The sequence below is a fragment of the Coffea arabica genome, chromosome 1e (genome assembly GCF_036785885.1).
Source record: "Coffea arabica cultivar ET-39 chromosome 1e, Coffea Arabica ET-39 HiFi, whole genome shotgun sequence".
Taxonomy (NCBI): domain Eukaryota; kingdom Viridiplantae; phylum Streptophyta; class Magnoliopsida; order Gentianales; family Rubiaceae; genus Coffea; species Coffea arabica.
In genome coordinates, this window is record NC_092311.1 from 45491109 (window position 1) to 45515432 (window position 24324).

At 33.6% G+C, this 24324-nt stretch overlaps 1 protein-coding gene across 1 annotated transcript; it reads left to right on the forward strand.

The window, feature by feature from the left end:
* The first annotated feature begins 2594 nt into the window (after nt 1-2594).
* On the forward strand, nt 2595-3488 carry LOC113706515 (phytosulfokines 2-like). The gene is made up of 3 exons (XM_027228439.2): nt 2595-2840; nt 2957-3036; nt 3130-3488. Exons 1-3 carry the CDS (start codon nt 2741-2743, stop codon nt 3241-3243), a joined length of 294 nt encoding a protein of 97 aa, XP_027084240.1. The 5' UTR covers nt 2595-2740; the 3' UTR covers nt 3244-3488.
* The last annotated feature ends 20836 nt before the right edge of the window (nt 3489-24324 follow it).

Sequence of the window (24324 nt, forward strand, 5' to 3'; positions counted from 1 at the left end):
CCACACCCACAAATTATTCGTCACAGTTTTTCAAGGAAGAAAAGGCATCGAACAGATTAATTTGTTCTCTGGCAATGAAGTATTATACCAGATGCTTTTGTGCTTTAAAGTTGGGTTAGTTGCCCTAATGTAATCAGAATGTGGGCTTCTTTACTGACAAAGGCATAAACATAAAGCTAAAGTGGGAACAAAGATTCTTTTGAAATTTGTCAATGTTAGAGTTAAACCATCTGCCCTTTTGATGATTGTCAACCAAAAAGAAAGAACTGCAGTAATAGTTGCTTCTTTTATAAGACGAATGAGATTGTCCACAAAAGAATAGATTACCTTCGCATATATCATCCAATAATCCTAATCTAAATCGTGAACTAATTAATTAGATTATTGGCAGGCGAAGCTAATAAATTGATATATATATATATATAGTCCACGAAATTAAACATGAGCCACATATTATTAGAGGGGAAGAGGGAGGAAGAGGATTCAAACCAATGGATATCAAGTTAATATGTATCAGTGGTTGGTATGTGTAGGACACAATCTTGATATCTATACAGATTACTGGCGCATAAACAAAAGAAACATTTTACATATCTCTAGTGAGTAGTGATATACGAAAGCAAATTCTAGCAGGCTGCAGACCATGCCTGTTGTGGGGGTACTTAAAATCATATGCTTATAAGCTCCACCTTCAAACAGCATTATCCTCCCATTATAGTGCAAAATCATCATTCACCATGCAATAATAACATGGGGAGAAGCACACTATATATAGAACTGATAGCTGGGATGGCAATTTGTATGTCGTCAAAGAAAAGAAATTTATCAAGTCCCAAAGCATCAGCAGTTGAACACATTATGATATATATCGTCTAAGTATCTCTTGTGTGTTGAACACATGCATGATTTTCTAACCAGACCTGTCTGGAACTAGCAGACAAACATTTTAAGTATTGTTGTATGCTGCATTTTCGAGGGAATTATCTCAAATCATAGAGCACTAGGAAAATCAATTATTTAGTGTATCCAAAATCTATAAAAAAAAAAAAAATTTAACATTCTTTATGGAGTACTAGGAATTGTTTACATGCACAAACGTGATCTTCCTTCGGCTAATACATAAACATTCAAATCATCATTGAAAATCATGCCATAACTGAGAGGCCAAATTGGAGAATAACGAGCGCACTAGTCTGTAATCTGTATGGAAATTTGAAACATCGATGCCCCATGTCCAAAGGAATCATGCATGTGAGAGTTGACTGACTGTTCACTAGGCGTTGAAAGTTCAAAACTTCACTAGATAACTATTGCATTGCCCGTCAAATTCAACCCAAAAACGAATACAGTAGTATTCCATGTCCAGTACTGTGTTCCACCATTCCCATTCCATCAAGTAAAGGATGAAGTTTGGTAGGATAGCAGTATTGAACCATTCTTGAGTAACAGATGCCAATGTATGCATATGCTTGTGTGTGACTTAAAATGGTCAGCTGATAAATGACTTGACAATTTAACTAAATGAAGGTGGAGGTGCCACTACATTGGTTGCATGCATGTGGGAAGCAATTAGATTCATCCGTGTAATTAAGAGTCGATTACTTTCTTAATTTGGTTTGCTATAGTGCCTATCACTAAAATAGAATATATTAACACCTTAATTTAGTACTTAAGGAAGGGAACTTGTCCATGGATTGTATAAAAGGAAAATCTTGATGGGAAACAGTTGTCTGCATGCCCAAAAGGTTGACTTGTTGATGACTTGATTCTGTCAGCCACTATACTGCATTGATTTTTGGATTGTCTGAACTTTACTTGGACCACTATCTTGACAATGACTAAAGCAAACAAGCCTCTCCTCTCTCTCTCTCTCTCTCTCTCTCTAGATAGTGAGTGGCGTTGTCGCTTGAGCATGGAGAGCATAAAATAAGATGATGGTTGTTTGGGCCAATTTTTGTAGGGATAATTTCAGAAATCTTTCATGAGATTTCTAACAATTTCAATAAACTCCTCTGAGGTTTGAAAAATTATACATACATACCTCTATCTAAATTCATAATAAAATATTATCAAAAGTATCATATCATAGTGATAAATTTACTATTATAGTCGTTTATTAAATAGTAGGTATGAATATGAAAAATTCGGCTCCTTGTTCTTATAATTACATTAAATAATCTTATAATTCTATAGGAAAGTAAATTATAACTCATTACATAAGGGTATTTTTGGATATTCATTTAAAAATTTGACCAAGTCAATATTATTTTAAAGTTTTGTTATTAAAACTGTCAAATCAAAAAAGGTATCTGTAATTTTTCAAACCTCAAGAGAACTCGGTGAAATTGTTAGAAATCTCATGGAGGTTTCTGAAATTATCCCATTTTTGTAACTTGGTGACCGCATTTTATGGGGCCTTCATATGTGTTGGTGACTGCATTGTTTGGACCAAACACTGGATTACTGTATCTTGGTTACTTTATTTTATTACACTCACTTTCTTCCCAAAAAAATAAAAAAGGAGGGGCCTTCTTCCGTTGGCTTAAAGGACCTTGTGCCTTCTGTTGTATGCAAGTCTATCTATTTATACCGAGCATCTGGCCCCTTCACCACCTCCAACTCCCAAAACACCTACAATCACACACACATACCCACAGAAACTTACCCTCAAACAAAGTCTCTCTTTCACAGACACAGGATTATACAATCAACTTAGCTAAAACTAAAGCCAGAAAAACACATGAAGCACAGAAATTTTTCTTCTTTTCTTCTCTTAATCCTAATGATTCTCCTGCTCGCCTCCTCACAGATAGCTGCTCGTTATCTAGCAAGCCAAGGAGGTAAGTTTTGTCATATTTAGCTCATAGATATATATACTTCTTTCCCTTTTCCCTACACTGGAGATTAATATCTAAATGGGTACCTTCAACAACATGAGGTTCTATACTCTTTGCAGGAGAAGGAAAGCTAATCAATGTTTATGCTGTAGCAGATGAAAGTTCTTTTCTGAACATGGAAACCACAGAATCTATTGAGGTAATATCCTCAACCTTCTACTTGTTTTCCTTCCACTAAAACTCAAATGCCTATTTATCTAACTGATTTTTTTTCTTTATAAATACTTTTTAGAAGTTGATGGGGCTGGAAGAATGTGAAAATGGAGAGAGAGAGTGCTTTAACAGAAGGGTTCTTGCAGAGGCTCACCTGGACTATATCTATACTCAGCATTATAAGGGGCCTTAGAAGTTATAAACAGGCAACAGTTTTTGAATTCAAGAAGTCAATATTGTGCTGTATGTAGAAAAATGTCTTAGGATTCTGTGTCCTTGTTGCAGTCCTCTTCCAGGCGGAGTATGTGAACTCCCACAGATCTTGAAGGTGGGCAAAATGCAAATCAGAGTTTTTGTAACTATTTGAACTCATTAATTTGTAGTAGCTTCTAGTTATTTTACAAATTACAACTACGCAGTATAGATTTTATTACCCTACTGTGGCTGAGCTGATAAATCCTATTAACTATTAAGTTCCATTATTAATTTTTATACCTCTTCATCTATTAAAGCTTGGAGCTGAGAAGTTATGATGATGGCATCTATGTTTAAGACATATTTTAGTATCAGTCATCATTAGTAGACGTTTTACACAGTTTCAATGAAGACAGCTGGGAAGTGGAGCCTGAGGACGCTATATCTCTTTGGCTTTTCTTTTTCCTTTTGCTGGATAATGGACACCATTTGCTAGCATGCGTCATAAGAGGCATCTGCGAATTTCCAAGTACTTCAATTCTGTGGGCGATCAAGAAACGCCAAATACCGGATGCAGATTTAGGAATCGTGCAATATTTATGTAATTGTGGCCTAAATAATTTTAATTTGTGCCCTTAAAAAAAATAATACTTAGTTTTTCATTACAGATTTGGCCACAAGGGACACTTATTAAGATAGATTCGAATAAAACTAACTCGAAAAAGTATTTAAATATGTTCAAATACATTTGATAACAACAAAAGAATATAATATTTTAATTAATTATGTGGCTATGAATTGTCTAGATTTGATAACAAAAGAATATAATATTTTAATTAATTATGTGGCTATGAATTGTCGAGATAAAACGTACTCTAAAACTATTCTAAAAAATAAATAATAAATTATTTACTTATCGTTTAATATAGAAATTTTTTTTTTTTTTTTGTGAAAAGTGTTGAACACAAAATCTCCTGCTTATAATCCCTTCTACCTTGCCAACCAACCTTAACCCTCCCCTCCAATACACAATAAGCTTAAATGTTAGGGTTAGGATTTCAGTACTTGATAATTCAGTAATTTGATGAATTTAAATTTCATATTTTATATTTCAATTTTATCAAATGCACCTTAAATATAATTTAAGTGTTTAATGAGTATTAAGGATACTTGTTAGAAATATCCTTTCTTTGAACCCTTTACAACTTACACCTTGTCTATCCTCCGATATTGTTCAACATTAAATTTATCTTAATGTTTAATTACCAAAACATAAAGAAAAAAAGCTGCACTGGATAAGAGTTGCCGGCTTTTGGGTTGACTTCTGGGATTAGGTTTAATTAGTCAAATTTCGTTTCTCGAAAGAAGGATAATGGTGTGCAAAAATATAGCTAAGACTGATTTCAAAATCCTTTGTGTTATGATTTGACCAACTAGGTGTGATGAATTTGCCCAAATTCGGATTCGGTAGATATCAGGTCAAGTCGAGTCTTGCACAAATTTCATCATTCAAGATGGTATTTATGGAGGACCGGTGATATTTCAATAATGTGTTTGTAAAGAATGTTCCAGCTACCGCACGGAAGAAAACTGCGACAGTCGGCCCCAAAAAAAATACTAATACACCACTGCGTCTGGATAAGCTATCCAAGATTATCTATTTGATCAACATTAACATTTTTTTCAGTATTAGATATCGCTTAACTTAAAGTAGGTTTGAATATGAAAACTCTGTATTTATAAAATCATTGCAAGTAATAAGCATGTGCCCTGTAAAATTGGCTGCAAAATTTCAGTAACTTTTAGTAGAATGTGATGTACTATAGTTCTGTATTCTCAGATAATGGAAATCCGACATTGAAAGACCAATTTTTCGATTACCTTTTTCCAATTCATGTCGTACCTTTATGAATTTCTAGTTTTCTGTTCTTGTTTCAATGCTGAAATTGAAGATAATTGGCAGATTGATGTCCCAACAATGGGCCGGTATGGTTTGTCTTCTTCATTACAAAGAATCAGTTCAAGATCCTGGGACCAAAGTTTACTTTCATTTCTGGTTTGATGGGATGTTTTGCTGATCAAGTACTGCAGTAAACTGTTTTAGAGCAGCAAATTTTGACAACATGTTTCAAGTACGAAGACACATTCACTGACGAGTCTAGTATGCCTAACAAATTAATTAATTGAAGCAATCAACTTAGTAACTTGGGAAAAGAATAGTGGCTGTAGCAACTAAAATCTGTAGAATGATTAGACTCCACCTTTTGGATTGAAATGAGCACGTCTACCTCAGTGTCGTCACCGGGCAAATTTCCTTGCGTGCAAGCAGCAGCATCAGCTTCTTGTTATAAGGTTAGAACAAGAAAATATAACACTTCCCAAAGTCCCAATAATTTTTCTATATATCTGGTTTAGATTTCAGGGCCTCCTAAAGTAGCATAATCTAAGGTACAGCTTCTCCCCATGCAAAGTCTGACTAAAAAAAAAAACTGCAGTTAGGATACAGAAAGGTAGTCATGCAATAGCTACTCAAGTAATGTGTTGGCTAGTAATCCAAGAACAAACATGAAGGAGAACTCCTTCATTTCATTTCATTTCTGCAGTAACTCTCAAGTCTGCTGCTCATAATTAGCTCTTATACACATTGAAAGTTTCAAAATCATTTGCTTCCGTTTCTCTTAGGCGATGGTGTATAGAAATTGACGGACAGGACAGTCTACTGTGCAGCTGTGAGAGTATATACTACTTCCACACTTCAGTTCCCACTCTACTAGTTCATGCAGAAATGAAGCCTATCAGAAGCTAGCAAAATGAATACTCAGCAAGTCTGCAATTCTGCTATATGCTATATATGTCAAATGAAATCAATCTTTTAACAGGATTACTGATTTTGGCCAATACGCGATTTGTACAGATGGTTGACATCTTTGGCTCAGAAACGTGCTTAACTGAACCTTGTTTAGATTTTTCTGTATAAGAGGGCAACTCCTTGTCAAGTAAAGAAATGATCTTACATTTTCAATGTATCAAACTTGAAGAAAGAAATGGTAGAGGTTTTTGTCAACTTCAGTGCACCCTAGCGAAACATGTGTGCCTCTTTAACAAGCAGAAGAAGCACATTCACCATTGTTAGAGGAGCATCAAAATTAGCTTTCCTCAATGTCCTTATCCTTCACAAGTAGATTACTCAGTCATTTTCTTTTATTTTCCAGGATTATACAAAATATAAAGCTGATAAATCGTGGGTACAATAGGAGGTTTATCTGATAGGCAAATCTAGGCAAGGCATTTGATGCAAGTACCACAATCTCATTTGCAGTAATCTAGAAATGCTCCCACCAAACCATCTACAGAAAAGTTGAATTTTGCGACAATATTTGGAAATTTCCACTTTGCATCGTCGTCCAAGTCAAAGCAAACATGTAAATTATGCCAAAGAATCCCTTAAAATCCCATCCATCCTAGTGGCATATCATTCATAAATTATATATGTCATGTTCAATTTAGCTATCGCATTTCATATCCAACATTCACTAATTAATGTAGCGTATAAATCCACTTAATGATTTCTTTTGGTATAATCCTCACGACTTTTTCTTAACTCATCAACCAGACCTCAACTGGAAAAATTTTTTCTGGTCCACCCAGATGGGGTAAAGAAAAACGAACTAGCCTCAATTAATCTTGTAATTGAATTAAATAAATAAAAATTAATTGAGACAAATGCTAGAGTGAGGTATCTCTTATTAATCTCATTAAAACTTTGAATAGGAACATTCGGTTATAAAGCACAGAAGAAAATCGATAATCATTGGCCAAAAACGCAAAGTAATGGGGTGTGGCTCCTCTGAGGAAATAGTACTGAAAGAGGGATCGAACAATATATACTCTCAATTTCGTTTTCAAATTTAAGTAGCCGGGGGGTGTCTGTGACTATTAAGAAAATTGATTGCTCTATACATACTCGGTCCGTAACCATGTGCCTCGGCCCGTATCACATTGCAGAGGATAAAGATTTCCAAACAAAAACATTACCTGAACCAATGCCTAGCGCAAGTATAGAGTATAATAGCGAAGTGCATTACGTACAGAACAGGTCCACACTCCCCAGACCAATCTTCATCAAAAAAATAGTTGTTGCAAGTACCGAAAACAACGTTTTCACAAAGCCATTGTTAGAACAAGATGTAGAAAGTCCGGATTCCACACTCCCACCACTTTAATTTTCTTCTTCTTTTATTACTATTATTATTTTGTATTTGGTGCCTTAAGGATTCATTATAAGCACATAAAAATTGGAAAGTGGATCAATTTATTCGTACTTTGAATTAACCATCCACCTCCTGAATTATAATATTTTCTTAAAAGAAATTTATTCTTTTGCGAAAAAAATGATATCGAGCCCATTTCGCACCAAATAGATGAACCCTTCTTTTATTAACCACCATTGATAATTCCAATCTTGTCCATAATCATATAAATGAACCAAAGGCAAATCAATCTGCAAGAATGATCCATTAGTCCCATCAAACCACTAGGTTCGAATTGATCTTTTTTAGGCTACCAAATTAGCCATTGAAATGATTGAAGTTTGGCTGCTATTTCAATCCAATACGTCAGCTTAGGAGCTGTTTAATAAAATTGAAATCTGAAATCTGAAATCTGAAATTTGAAAACTAATTCATTATTGAAGTCTTAATTCACTGAAATCTATAAAGTCAACTGTGGTCGATAGCCAACTTGCTAGTATTCAAGTGAAATATCTTATTCTATGTGTATTATACAATTGAATAGCAATATTGTGTGTTTATTTATATATGACACTAATTTTTTAAATATCATTTTTTGTTACTAAGAAATTGCATGTTAATGCGAAGAGTGTATTTTTGCATGTTCGTATGAAAGAGAGTGTATTTTTAGAGCGAAAATGTGTGTGTGCAAGAAAAGAAAAACGTATATTTTATGCATTTGATGAAGAAATTATACTTAAAAGTGCATGTTATAAAACAAAATACATGTAAGGGAAAGAGAGAGTGTCTATGTGTATAAATGTGAAAGTGTAACTAAAAGAGATTGTGTGCATATATGTGACACGTGTGTGTCTGTTGGAAGGAGAGAGTGTGGGCAGATGAGAGAGAGAGAGTATGTATATATATGTGAAAGTGTGCATGAATATGTGAGAGAGAGAGATTGTGTGTGCACGTGTATGATCTATGTATGTGTGAAATGTGTGTGTGTCGGTATATATGTGTGTGAGATAATTTTTTTTTAGCGAATATATTATACTACTTCAACAATTCAGCCAATTACATAATATAATTTCTCTTAAAATATGGTATACAAACTAAATGAGTCTTATTTTTTTCCCCTTTTTTATTTAATCATCCTAAGTGAGGTTTATAGTATTAAAATGTAAAAAAATTATATTTATCAAACAAATTTAATAGAAAAAGTATTTAATCTTCAATAGTTTGAACAAGTTTTCTTTCTAATATGTTTGGCGGCAACGTTGTTATATTAAATTTTTTAGGTGAAACTAACAATTTTAGAAGCTATATTTCACATGTTTCTCGACTATTTCCAATTTTTTACTTTTCTAAAAGCTTTTTGTATTGTTAGAATTTTTTTGGGGTCAAAAGTTGGAATTTGTCTATTTCTTGTTTTTAGTAATTAAATCGTCAAGCATTTGTTTGAAAGGAAAAAGAAACAATAATTATAAGGGTTTTTTTTTATATAGTGTAAGTGGGATGGTTCGCACTCGGAACTTCTTGCTTATACTCCCTTCCTTTGAACCATTCAACCCATTCCTCCCTCCTAAACTCCCCTGAACTTTATCTTCAATTGTGCTTTGTTCTCCTAAATTCATAAAATAGGGACTTTGCCTCTTCTTTTTGATATTTTAAGACAAAAGTACCCTTACTTTTGTATTTTATTTTTTCTTTTGTTTATTTATTTCCTTTTTTTATCTTTCATTATTTTCTTTTCCTTTTTTTACTATTTTATTTTTTTCACTTCTTTCATATCACTTTCTTATTAGTATTACTAATTTATATGCTTATTAAGATATTGTAGCTATCTTTTACTTTATTATTTCATTCTTGTTTTATTAATTTACATTATTATGGATGGAAAAACTCACTTGGGGAAGAACGAAAAAAATAAAAAGAAATTTAAGACCAACTATATATCATAAAAAATATGATGTCTGTCTTTCATAATAAAAAATGTATATTATTACCAATTTGGCTATTTAAAAATATATTAGCAAACTAGAATGTTAAATTACTTAATATTTAAAAGCATATACTAAAACAAGTAACTAATCAATTTTTATTTAGTTTTTATTATGTATAGTTGATTAACCATTATGTCATTACGATTTAAACTTTGAATTTGCTACTATTGTTATTAAAAATTAATTTATTCTAAACTCTAGATATATTGATTTAAGTAATATATGAATATTTTATGCACATAGATAACATATACTTTGTTATATCATAGATTTTATGATCATTATTAATTCAAATAATAAAAAATAAAAAAGATAGAAATAAATAAAGCATAAGTTTAAAAGGATTAAAAATAATATATGAATGATAATAACAAAGATAAGAAAGTAGTTGGTCAGATGAGAGAAGGGAGAAAAATTTTAAAAAGGGGCAAGTAGAAAAAGGGCAAAAAAGGTGAAAAAGAAATAAAATAATAATCAATATGAAAGGAGCACTTTTGTCCTAAAACATAAAACAGGGTGGGCAAATTGCATATTTATCGAATTGAGGAGGGCAAAATACAATTGAGGGTAAAGCTCAAGAGACTTTAATGCATTTAACTCTAATTATAATATAATCAACTTAAAGTATTAGTTACACAAGGGGTTCATTTCACCATTGTTATTGAAATTTGATCTAAGAAATATATTTAAAAACCCTTTGCCATTAAATCATTGGAATAACATCTCAAAAAACAGCAAGTGATTTCGATATTTTTCAGTAGGTTACTTACTCATTATGGTTTGTACCCCGTTTTACTTTATGCCTTTATCTAAAAGGAGGGAATTGCCAAAGAAAAGAGATTGAATTATAAAATGGACGTTTTTTTTTTCTTTAATGTACTTTTGCGTAAACATTTTTTTGCCTTGGGTCACTTTCAATTCTCAACATCTCCCATATATGATATATCTTAGTAGTAGTAGTAGATGCTTACTAGACACACACCCAATCTCACACTTCCACGCTTCTCTCGTGGCATAAGACCAGCCAAATCAGCCAAAAAAAAAAAAAAAAAAAGCCAGAAATGGTAACAGAATAGTAGACTATCATTACATGCAACCATCAATTTTTCAACAGTAATTGTTAGAAATTTTTTTTTAAAAAAAAAATCTAAAGAAAATAAAAAATTCCTATTGGAACTCCTTGATATTATAATGTCACTCCTCTCGACTTTTCTTCTTTTGGACAACATCAATTACTATATAAAAACATGCCTCTCCTTCATGTTATAATCACAGTCAAATATCAATATATATAAAATGCTATTTTTAGCTTTTAATATTAGCAGAGAAAATTGAGGAGAGTACCAATAACAAATACCAGAGCGTCAAATTGTCAAGAACAGTGCCTTAGCAAAATTATTCTTATATATAATGAACACCAAAATACGTATTTTTGTCAAACAGAAAAACAACAAGAAACCCCACAGGCCCCATTAGAAGAGAGGGAGGGAAAAAAGGAAAACGGAGAGAAAGATTTTGCTATGGAATAAAGAAAACCACCGAAAACCATAATGATGTTTTTCATTTCCAATAAGGAAAGGAAATAATTGAAATAAAATTCTATGATTATCAGTTTTAGTTTTCTTTATTTTTTTTCCTTCCAGTTCAGCAATGGCAGATCATCATCATCATGATGATGCTAGCATCAGCATCAACGGTCGCAGTCGGGGGAGTTCCAAGGCTCAATTGAGTCTCCAAAAAATCCTCCAAACTATCTCTTCTACTTATCAAATTCAAGCCCCTCCCATTCCTCATCATCAATCGCCTGCATCGGCTTCTTCTTCTTCTTCTTCGACAACAACGTCGTCATCATCAGTTTTAATTAATGTTTCTGACGAAATGATGGGGCCCGCAGTTAATCTTGAAAGGAACAACGTGGGTTCTTCTTTACACTTCGACTTGAATCTCTCCCCACCTCCGGAGGAGGAGGAGGAGCAGATTGATTTCTCTGATCAAACCCATCACAAAGAATCCCAGTTTCCGGTAGTTAACGCCAGCGACGGGGAAGGAGTTCAAGAAAATGACAATGAGAGAATATTGGAGGTGGACCCAGAAGAAGAAGACGGGACTGATTATTCTGATCAGACCCTTCATCGAGAATCTCAGTTCCCGGTAGGTTACGCCGGCGACGGGGGAGCAATTCAAGAAGATAACAATGAGAGACTGTTGGAGGTGGGCCCAGAAGAACAGAAACAAGATGAAGAAGAAGATAAAAACAAGAGGCAAAGAAGATTGGCGGCGCTTCTTGACGCAGTCAGGATTGTTTCCGGCCACGATGGTCCGTCGGAGCCAATGGATCCCGCTGAGTTGTTGTCACCGGTGGATAATAGAAGTACTGCTACTTCAGCAGCCACTGATCATGAGTTAGCTAGAAATCCACGGCTGCATCTAGAATGTGAAGAAGAAGAAAAAGTTCAAAAGAATGCAGCAGCAGAAGATGAAGCAGTGGAAGAAGAGCCCGTGGCGAAGGAGAAAGTTTTGGCGGCGGTGACGGAGACGGCGGTGGTGAGAACCAAAAGGGGGAGGGCTCAGGTGTTGCCCAACAAATATCGAGACTCGTTTGTGGAGCCAATAACAAATCTGTCTTCGCGTCACAACCGATCATCATCATCATCATCGTCGAAGCATGTCCCTTCTAAACGACGTAGCACCAGGTGATACAAAGACAATTGGTAACTCGGCCTTATTGCCAATTTACCATTGTAGTGATAGCATCGTCAAAAGTACCCGGAGGAAACAGGAAAAAAACAACAATTTATAATAATATGTTTTAGTACATTTTCAGAATTTGGTGATAAGTACTAGGATCTCTCCATTTCAATTGTTTGTAAATATTTTATAACGATGGAGACTTGAGCATTAGACCTTTACATGCATTTTATGTTTTTTTTTTTATGACAATTGTGATGGTTTTCTTTTTCTTTGTTCCATTTTTTCTCTTTGCTCTTTGTCATTATATACTTTTAGGGCTTCTTTGTTTTAACTTTTCAAAATTTATTTACGTTGAACTGTTTGTGATGATGGTCAAAGATTGTTTAGCTTGGGTGGAAGAGGTATTCTTAGTTGCTTTTTGCTAAAGAATATATGAGTGCCCCCTTTTTAGAAATTTTTTTTTTTTTTTTGTGTTTATGTTAAATGTGCAATATATATATAAACAAAAAAAAGGAATGCCAAGGAAAGGAGAGGATTTAAGTAGCTGGTTTTCCACGGTTGATAAAGACAATAATAGTACCCTTAGGGAAATGGCTCTGCAGGAAGCAATTTCCGGAAAAGTTGGTGTGGGTTTTGGACAAATGATTATTTGTTTGTCTGATGATATGACAAAAGGGAGATGGTAGAAAGAACGCTCAAAAGAATTCTGACGAAAAATATATATATATATATAAAAAAGACCCCTCCAAGGATAGACAGTTCAGCATTTTCTTTTTCTTTTTTTTTTTCCCTTTTTTGAGTTGGATTTTTCTTTTTTGGTTTTGTTGAATATGTCAAAGCCTTATTAATTGAGAGAGGAAGCTTGGAAGACCGCAAACAGATTGAGAAAAAATCCTGCAGTCTTCTGCCCTTATTGTACTCGCGTACATGCATTTGAAGGACAAAGTAAAAGAGAGGATGCATTATTTTCTACAGTCAAAGCCTGACATCAGTACTAAAATTATTCCTAGCAAGGTATAATTAATTTTTTGTATAATTTTTTTCTTCACCTTCAAGTTTCATCCTACTCCTTCGTAATAAACTTTCCATGAATTTTCTATCTATCCCATCTAAAGCTAATCGAAAATGGGAAATTTTTCAAAGAAGAGAAGCATGAGCACAGCTTGAAGTTTAGAAACGCGTATTTTAGTTATCTCAAGAAAAGCTATTGGAATAAACTCACACTATACATTTAGAACTCCCCTTAAATGTAAAGGTTGGACGATCATTTTGGGTTATCTTTTCTCCCAAGAACTGCGAAAATGCTTAGTTCAACTATTAGGAATAGACAGTCTTAACCACTTTTCCCTCGCCAAAATCAAAATGCTTCCCCACGTTTGAAAATTTTTTTTTTTTAGATCAGCAAAACATGTAACACAAACGCATCTAAGGATAGATGGCAAAATGTCTCTTACAAGTTCTTTTAATCCTAAACCTTTTTTTTAACCTTTTCATTTCTTCCCACATCCTTTCTACTTCGAACGGTTAGATACATGATACTTTAGTCCTTAACTCAAGATTTGGAATAACATGATTTGGTCAACATTTCAATAGTTTTCACTTTGCACCTAACCTGAGTTCTAAGTGTCTTCTTTCCATTGAAGAAAAAAAAATGTTTCTATTCAAATCGAGGCAAAAAGGCATCACTTGTCTTGAGCCTTTTTTCCTTGTTCTTTATGGGTGTCTCCTAATATGGGGTGGCGTGCGTCGTTGGATTTCTTGTTTTTACTAAACACCAAGCTGAACTGAACACTTGTTGCTTGAAGTTAGGTATAAAACTGATTAATTTATGAAGCTAAGGGCACCCTGGTAGGTACATTTTCAATTTTAAATGCTAAAAAAAACAAACCATTTTATCTCAAATATTACTGGCAGATATACTACATTATAATCTGAAACAGACCTCACATATTTCTTTCAATCAGAGAAAGGTTGTAATCTTACCCCAACAAATAAAAAAGGAGAAAGGTTGTAACCTAAGTTTGTCCAATATTCACCTATATTTGCTCATGTTGCGCACACATATTCACCTAAGTTCGTCCAATACATTCCTGCAACAGCTGAACTTTCTGAGGTCCTGTAGAAAGCATAATGCCTCTATAATATTGTCAGTGGGGGATATTGTAGTCTTACGATGTATACAACTTTTGTTGTTTCCTCTTTACTGGAAGCAACTTGTACTGCTCCACTACGTATGCAGTACTTATCTCCAACATACATGATTTGTAATCATAGGGTTCCACCCAAATTTATTACATCAAAATGGGTTGGCTTGAGACAATGGACCACGCTCCAGCGCAGTAAATTAAAGCTACTCTTACTACTCATCTCTTTGAATAATCCTTGCCTCATCAATTCTTCTAATCTTGCTGTCTTGTCTGTGAGACAAGTTTTCTGCCAAGTTTGTCTGCTACAAGTTTTTTAAAAATTTTAGCTACAGTAACCTCAAAAAATTTCTCAAAATTTTAAAGTACATTTCAAAATATTCAAAAAAAACACATTTCAAAAATTTTTTAAAAAACTTCTACGATAAACTACAGTAAAGTTTTAGACAAACACTCAAAAAACTCACTTACCAAACAGGGATACGATGAATTTTGGCATGGTCCTTCCTAAGCTATAGGTGTTGATATGTTCAAAAAATTGATGGAAGCAAATTTCTATGTTCTATTTTATGAGGCTGAATTTTGTCGAAGAGTTATGTTCGTTTTTGGGCTTACGTTATTCTTTACGTAGTTGCATGCGCATGAAATATTCTATGCGAAAACAAAACCTAGACATATGGAAGACGGAAAAGAAAATCATAAACCAGCCGTTTTAACGTCGTGGATAGATCTCTATATATATATATATATATGTATGTATGTATGTATGTATATATCCAGGGAGAAATATACAACAACCCACACATCAACACCCTAAGTCTTATGCTTTGCAGTTTTAAAGCATTTGGGGATATATTAATTCCTTCTGTCTAAAACAATTATATGTTATGAACGAAGCAGAATTTAATGCAGTAAACTTCGAATAACTGATGTGTCAATTTTTCTTTTCGACATCGAATTGGTTTATGTTATATTTTCAAATCTAAGAGGTTCAGCGATAGCCCAAAGCGCATCAATTTTCATATGTATATATAAATCTCGAATGATTTTCACAATTAGATTCAGTGAAAAATTGATTTCATTATTTTAACTAGCGTTGGTTTGATTCAGATTGAAAATTAGGTTCAGGGATGTAATAGCTTTAATTTTTAAATGTCAGGGATGAAATTGCTTCATTTTAAAAGTGAGGGACGAAAAGAATATTTTTGTGAAATGTGAGGGATGAAACATGTCATTTTCCCTATATATTTTTTTAAAACTTTTAAAAATAACAATTCAAACAAAAAAATGATGCAACGATATATATATATATATATATATAGATGAAATCTTAAGAAAAATCCTAAAGCCTTCCTTCAAAGGAGCCCACAAATTAGAGGATTTCTGAACACTGGCCTAGAGAACTCCAGACGAAGAAACATGCCTAATTAGCCAAAAAGCGCAGTTCTTTTTCTTGATCTTTTATGTATTTGACGTTGAAAGCATAAAATGACAAAATGCTTTGGTGCCAATCCTGAATCCACCGATCGTACAGCTCTCGTGTCGAGGAGTCGCATATGATCCAATTGCACTCGTCCAGGTATCGGATGACCTGGCAAATGGAAGCTACGTCACAGGAAGGAGGAGAATGGAGAAAAGGCAAGTGGAATAAATACGACATCAGTCGTCGTGACTCGTGGGGCTACTAAGCTTCCAAATCGAACAGGCGAGACATGTCCGAAGCTAAATTACGCTTAACTTCATTCTTTTGTTCTTTAATTGCAACAAGCCATTGGACATTTTGAGATTATCACCAATCCATCCCATATGAGATTGAGAACATGTAGATTGGCTTTGCCCTCATTCAGGGCTAGAAAAGTTCATTCAGGTAGATGACTAAATAGATAAAACCTTGCACGTATTTGTATTGGTTAAATGTATTCAACGATTTCGAGACAATATAATTGTGCAACAAAACGATTATTAAGAGTTTTTTTTTTTGTTATCTATGTGAAGATTTTGTGTATGTGCTTGAGACGCAGGGGTGAAATGAATGGTACTCGTGCTTAAGTGTTTAATAAAATAAAAAAGATTAAACAGAATTACACACTCTATAATCAATTCAGAATCAGATGATCTTGGTAACAATAGAAAATAAAGTTAAATTAATTAAAAATATGCACAATTTTCGATTACCAAAACACTGTTTGCAACACAGTTTAAACTCTAATCGATTATTAAAATTCCATAACATTCTGATTCCATAATTGTTCACGATGCAATGCCAAAATTTAGAACCTTATGTGTAAGTATCGTAATACATCTAAAACTAGAGGGTTCGATTATAATTTCCAGGCAGCATTCAATTATAGTACTAGTTAGTACCATAGTAGATGTAAAAGAATGAATACCACGAGAATCGGGTTTGCTCTGCAGCAACACATTTCTCAACTCTCTAATTTCCTCTGTTTTTATTCTCTCTCTCTCCATTCGCATTTAGGAAAAAAAAACACACACACACACACACACACACACACACACACAAATTTCAGAACTAGGCTTTTCGAGGTCGAGTTCAAGTTCAATGGCTCCATCATCTCATCAACCACAAATCAAACACTCCGATCAACCTCGTGCCAAATTCTCCGACACCTGCGGAAGGTCCAAAGCTCAACTCTGTCTCCAAAAGATTCTTCACATAATTCTCACCATCCCAAACCAACCATTGTCTGAAAATGACATCAAAGATGTCCCACCACCACCACCACCACCACAAGAAGAATTGAAGGACCCACCAATATCTCCGGCCGCCGCCACTCCCTCCGATAAAGGGCTAGCGCCAAATGTCGAAGAAAAAGAAGTCCAAGCTGTTAAGGAAGAGATTGACAACATGGGGTTGCTTATTGATGCTGCTAAGTTGATCTTCGGGGAGGTTAAGGAAAGCCATGATGAGAAGAATCAGCAGAGTTTTGAAGATCTTAATGATCAGGACTCGAGGGAAAAGCCAGGTGTTAATGACAATAAACGGAGAAACCAATGCTGGACGGTGGATTTGTACGAAGATATGGAGCCGGTGGTTCGATCGAAACGGGGGAGGACTCGAGTTTTGCCGTGCAAGTATCGAGACTCCGTTCTAGAACCGTTGACACGGGCATCAAGAAACCGGGCTAGTATAGTTTCCAATAAACGGAGGTTAAGGTGAAAATTTATAATAATTGTGTCACTCCGTATTTATTTTCTCTGTTTATTTTTTCAGAAAACCTTTGGTGAATTCTGTAATTTAAAAATCTGGGGAAAAGTCTAGCTGGAGTTAGACCCCTTTTTTTTTCGCTGGGATATGAATTTAGACTCAATGATCTACAATTTACTTTTACCGCGTGATAATTGGTAAATACTCTATTGTACTGTTACTTCATGGAAGTATTTGGTAACCTGTAAGCATCGTCTTTCGGTTTGGGGCGGCCTGATGTCAGATAGTATTGCCAGGAAGAAGAAACTAAAAAAGTGGGGTGCTCCAAATTTTTACCCACCACCAAGTCTTAAGTGGCTCCCACCAATTGACTGGAGGTTAAGTTTTCAAAATTTGCCTCCATCAGTTGTCATAATAAGTAAGTGATTCCGCTAAAAATTCATGCAGGTGCGCACTGTATCAGTCTGATTCGATGATTGTTTAATTTTCATCGATCGCTCGTGGATTTAGTTGGACATTTTCTTAGATAGATTAGAGTAGAGTAGGATATATGTAAAGTGATGATTATTTTTAATATAACAATAGTGAATAGAATATTGGGATAATATTGCAGAGAGTCCAAAACAACTAAATAAAAAACCCTTCCACAATGTACACACGTTTAAAGGAATTAAAGAAGGGAAAATTAAATCAAAGAAGAGAAATGTGGTCGCAAGAATATCCTCCTCCTGAGGCATAGGGAAGTATATCTACTAGTACATAAGAAGACTTTGACTGAGAAAATTGGTAGAACAAGTCTCCAAACTAAAAATAAAACCGTGTTCTTCCCTTCATTTCTTTCTACATGTATGGTGTAGTTTTTTGAGATAATTTTAGCTGCCTCGTTGTTATGAGAAACGCATACAATCAGCAATAACTTATTCATTTTCATGTGTCTAAACATACTAATTCAAAATCCAAGCACGGTTTTTTTTTTTTTTGTTAAAATAAGTAGGAGATTTTAAATTCAGAACCTTCTATTTACAATTTCTCTCGTCATATCACTCAATTCAATCCAACCCTTTTTCGGGGTAGGTAGGTTGATAATTGAGTTCTTGAAATTTTTTTTTTTTGTTTTCTTGGATTCCTACTTGTTATTTGTTGACCTTTGCCTTGGTTCAGTGTGGTCTTCTTTTGACAATGCTAAAGAAAATGCGGGTAGCATGTAACGTTGCCAAAAGAGTGGTGGGATTGATCATCAGTCAGGAATTGAGAGTGGCTGTGGTCCCAATTTGTAATGGATAAAGTAGGCTAGTAGTCAATAATGGAAGAAGAATTCCATGGTGAGATACAGTAACGATGCAATTGCATGGAAAATCAGGTGTCGACAGAAAAAAAAAAAGTCGCAATGGAAATAAAGAAATATATGATCCCAATTCGGACCATTCCCGACCTTGTATTAATATACTCGTGGATTGCTTTAGGAACAAAGAAATGTTGGGGTCTGATTTTTAGTGGACCAATTTCTAACTGCACATGAAAAGATAGAGAACCAACGTTGAGCTGATCCTCCACTTGTCCCAGAAAGAAAGAAAGAAAAGAGTTTTATGTTATCCTTTTTCTTCCCCTTATATCTATTCTCATCATGTCACCTATCTTTTTTCTTTTGGGACTTAAATCTTGTTCTTTTTATTTTGTTAAATTGTAAGTAGATGATTGTTGTGTACATAAATAGAAGAGACACAGAAACGAGATGAAAAGAAGTTTGCCTGAAGCCTCTTGCATCTTAAAATCGACAATTTAGTGTGATTCACGATATTCTCTAGTTGAGTGAATCACAGAATAGATTCTTGGCTCTGCAAATGGAATTTTTCTTTTCTAATATTCTTCTTGGGATCTTTTGCTATTGGTTTGTGAAAAAAATTTATGTGAGAATGCAATGTCCAATTTTTAAATATACGGGTCTCACTTGGATCAATCAAATAAACCAATAGAATCTTATAACCCAAAGTCAAAACGATTTTCTTTTTCTGGCTTATGACTTGGAAGGTTTTTCAGTTTCCCTACCATATATATATATATATATATATTAATTTTTCTTACACTGACAATAATACACTGTTAGCGTTAGATGAATGATAATTATGTAAAATTTGAATTTGAAATTCAACTTTTACACACATATTATAAATCCAACGATGATAGCGTATACACTGTCAGTGTATATAAGATTTACTATATATATATATGTTTGACGTCGTAGATCACGTGAAAAGAAGAACCAAATACGGAAGAATAAAAATCTTTAGGTTCTGCAATTCTGAGGGTTACCTTAAGTTGCAATATGTTAGGAATAAAATCGCCATCTGCTGCACTTTATTGGAAGTAGCATGCATATATGGTTGAGCCTCTACCACTGCATTATGATCGATCTCGAAGCTCACCAAACTCTGCATCTTGGTCAAGTTCTTACGCCGTATTGCCTACTACTTTTGGCCCAGAGCAACGAACATTATTGATGTGAAGATGATGTGTGGCCTACTTTTTAATTGCCAAGAAATTTATAGGGAGACTTGACCAGATCCTAAATGAAGACTTAAAAGTAGAATTTGACTGAATCCCGAAGTTGGCTTTCATCCAATTTTCGTTTAAAAAGAGAGATGCAAATTGTTGTAATCATTATAAAGCAAAGGCCAATTGGAAGCTAAAGAAAGCCAAAAAGGGTGTTTAGTCCAATATTAATCTCGTTTAGCCAATCATGTTTCGATCCCATTCTTTTCTTTTTTTTTTTTTGGTGTGCATTCCATTTGAGTACAGTTAAGAAGACATAATGAAATCACAAATTATAGAAACACATAGACCAATTACGTCCAAGTTTAAACTTCAGAAACCACAAATTTAACGAGTATAAAACAGATAAAAGGAACTACATTCTCTGCCTGGTAACGTACATAATAAATCCCGTTCCCAAAAGAAACAAAAAGAACTGGAAAAAGAAAAAGAGAAAAAAGGGACAACACCATATATAGATGGGAAGAGACTGCGTGCTGTCAACTTGCTTTCTTTTTTAAGTATGTTTTACTGTAGGGATAATATCAGTATCCGCAAGAGAGGTTTTAAAAATATCACTTACCTCTCTTTCCTTTGTTATTTGTGTAACACACAATTTCTAAAAACTCTAAACTACCCTTTTATTGCTAAACAAAAATATTTCTAAATCACTTTGTCTAATTCAAGAAAACTATCATCTAAAAAACAATCTCTAGTAGTACCATTACATCATAATGCTATAACCCATAAAAATATAAATTTAAAAAAATAAAAAGATATTTGCAGAGAAGTACACTAGCGCCAGTTTAACTCTATATGCTCAAAACCGATCTCTTATGAACTTTATATTTTTTTTTTCCAACTTCTTCTCAATGCATGCTCAAACTTTTAAATTGTACTGATCATTGTAAAAATTAAATCAAAATAAGTAAATAAATTACATCCCACTCTATCATAATCACAAGAAATAAAAGATAAACAACATTTATTTTATTATAATTTACAAATAAAATATTGCATAGTTATCCAAAAAAATAAATAAGAGAGAATGTGTGAGAGAAGAAAGTGACTTTCGTTTCTTTTTTATTTTTTTTAATTTTTGAACTCTATTTATTTGATATGTGAATTATAGATCAAGTGAGAGTTAATATAATTTTTTTACGATTATTAGAAGAGGTAAATGATATTTTTAAAACCTCAAAGGTGCCAAATGATATTAGAAAAAACCTCAAGGGAGGGTTCTGACGTTAGCCCTTTACTCTATAAAGGACAGGAAGTGTTGTCAATACTCCTCAATAGGTACCTATGGCTATGCGGACTTTAACTAAAATTGTATATGAACATAAGCCACATAACAATTAGTGAAAAAAATCCTGGGTTAAAAAGAACTGTTGCATTCTTTTTTTTACTGTTCTCCGAATTTTAGTTGCTATTAATAGATGCACATGAAAAGATAGATTTATTTGCTTGCATTATAAATACATTTTTCAATCATCTTTTTATCTCACATTCAAAATAATATTATAATACTATTTTTTCAAAAATTTATTTCAAATAATCTACTACCCAAGCACACTCAGAGGACCAATATTGAATTTGTTCTCCAAGCCCATACACCCTAAACAAATAAATAAAGAGAGGAAAAATGTTTAAGTTATCCTTTTTCTTCCCCATCTTTCTATTCTCCGATGACCTATGGTTTTTTCTTTTGGGGGTAAAATCTTGTTCTTTATTGTTCTGTTAAATTCTTATTCAATATATAAGCTAGATATGACCAGCCATATTTAATACTCAAACTGAATTTTGGTTTATATGATTGTGTTTTTTCATTAATAGAAAAGAGACACAAAAACATAATGAAAAGAACTTCGGTTTAAAATGCATACAAGTGGTGGGAATTTGTGAATTTTTTGTCGATATCTTGTGAAATCATCAAATGTTTTATTTAAGCGAAATAATCAAATGTTGTCTAAGTATATTGCTATTGACCTAATTACTATTTCTAATTGGATCAAAATCAGTTTGAACTTAGGCTTCATTTGGATTTAAGAATTTGACGAAAGATTTGAAATCTTCTCAAATCCCTCTAATTGTTTAGGCTATTTAGGATGTATTTGAATTTGTAAATAATAAATTATTATATTGTTTGAAATATAATTTGATAATTGGTGAATTCTAAATTCAAATGTCTTTTAAATAATCCAAACAATTGGAGCAATTTAAGTGAATTATATTTTTCTTGTAGAAATTACAATGCAATCATGAATGAATAGATGTATCATCATAATTACACCTCGAATTAATCTAATTTACACGAAAAAAAAAAACAAAGAATGTTGAGATAGAGCATCTTTAACCCAAAGTCAAAATGATTTTCTTTTCTGGGTTATGACTTCGAAGGTTTTCAGTTTTTTCGCTACATGTGTGATATTATTTAGATCACGTGAAGGAAAAGAACCGAACTGGGCCTTGGTCTGAGTTCTTAACCTGTTGCCCACTTTTGGCCCAAACCATTACTCACGAAGCTATCCCTCCCCCCCCCCCCCCCCCCCCTCCCCCAAAAAAAAAAAAAAAAAAACCAAGGAAAGGGTAACAACACAAAATGAAAGACGCAGTTTGTTGTCCAATGTCCTACTTTTTTTTTGGCAACTTTTACGAATTGTTTTATGGTATATATAAAGATCAAAGATCAACTTTTTATACACTAACAGTGTAATGATTTGTTTTCATTAATAGTTTTAAATGTATATCACATATGCATGATTTGAATTTTAAATTTAAATTTATGTTATGTAACATGATCTAAAGTTACTAGTGAAAAAAGAAATTATTTCAAGTTTAAATTTGTATAAATTTGAAAAGGAGAGATCCTGAAAGCCTTGGGCCATAATGGAGGAAAGGATAGGAGAACCAGGAATAAAGGAGGCTTTGGCAATCAGAACAGCTATGCAATTAGGAAAAGAAGCAGGTTGGAGGAAGATTGAAATACAATCGGATTGCAAAAGTATGATAGACTGCATTACAACAGATTCCTGCAACGACTGCAGTTATGCTGTGATTCTGGAGGATATACAAAAGTTGAGGGAGTTTTTTTGATGAATGCAATTTCTCCTTTATATGTAGAGAAGGAAATGAGTTGTGTCATAGGCTAGCAAAATTCGCTTTGAAGTCAGTTAATGATGTATATCGGAAAACAAATTTTCCGGGCTAGATAAAAGATCTAGCACGAAAGGATTGTGAAGGCAGGTTGCCTCTTTTGTAAAGTATACTTGTAATATCAAGTTTAAATCAATACAAATGTTATTGTTTTGACAAAAAAAAAATCATCATTTAGGTATTACTTTCTTTCTTTTCTGATCTGTACTCCGTTTAAGTATACACGAGCCATGATTTTAAAATTCAGCCACCAATATGTTTGCACTATGAATATATTATTGGCGAAAATTCAATGAATAGAAAGATTTATTGTCTAAAGATGGAAAAAAAATACACTAATTTCAATATAGTAACACATTAGTAGCATTCAAGAAGCAAACAAAATTGGTCCTTCAATTCTCATATATATGCATGCACAACCAGCCAACTGGAGAAAGAGATGTACCTTTCACAAAGTACTACATGCTTAGACAGTGAAAATTCATCAAGTCCGGGGCCATTCTCAGCCACCCACAGGTGCAAGGTTCATATTTAGTATTGTTGCCATATGATCTTGAAATTTATGTCAAAGTTCTTCAATTAGACAAAATGTTTAACACTAATATTGAATGAGACTACTCCAACCCTAGTCGATTCGGCCCGTTTAAGCTCATCTATGATGTGTTTACCTAATAAACTCTGAACTTTAACCTCTCAAAACATGACTTTAGGAGCTGATAAAAATTTTGTTTAGGTAATCAAGAATCTCAAACTCTTTTTCCCTTTGTCCCTGCAATGCAAAGGGATTTTAACAGAGTCGTCGAGATACTCGTTATTAATGCACAAAAATTTTTTTGTTCAATATGTATATTGCGTTGAAACAGTGAAAGTAATTTACACATTCTAAACAAATGGAGGAGTTAGTTAAGTCGTTTGTGTTGAACTAGGAGGTGTACACCGCGCGTACGCGCGGTGTAGAATTCAAAGACTGGCATGCCTAGGTTTGCTCAATAAGCTAATAAGAATCTAGAAAATAGAAAAAAATGAAATCGAAAAGTATAATAAAGGACATAATAGACTATAGATGTAGTAAAGTTATGACTAAAAACAGATAATAAGTAGATTGTAAATCGTCGGTGTAGCAAAGGTACAATTAAAAATAACACAAGAAGTAGA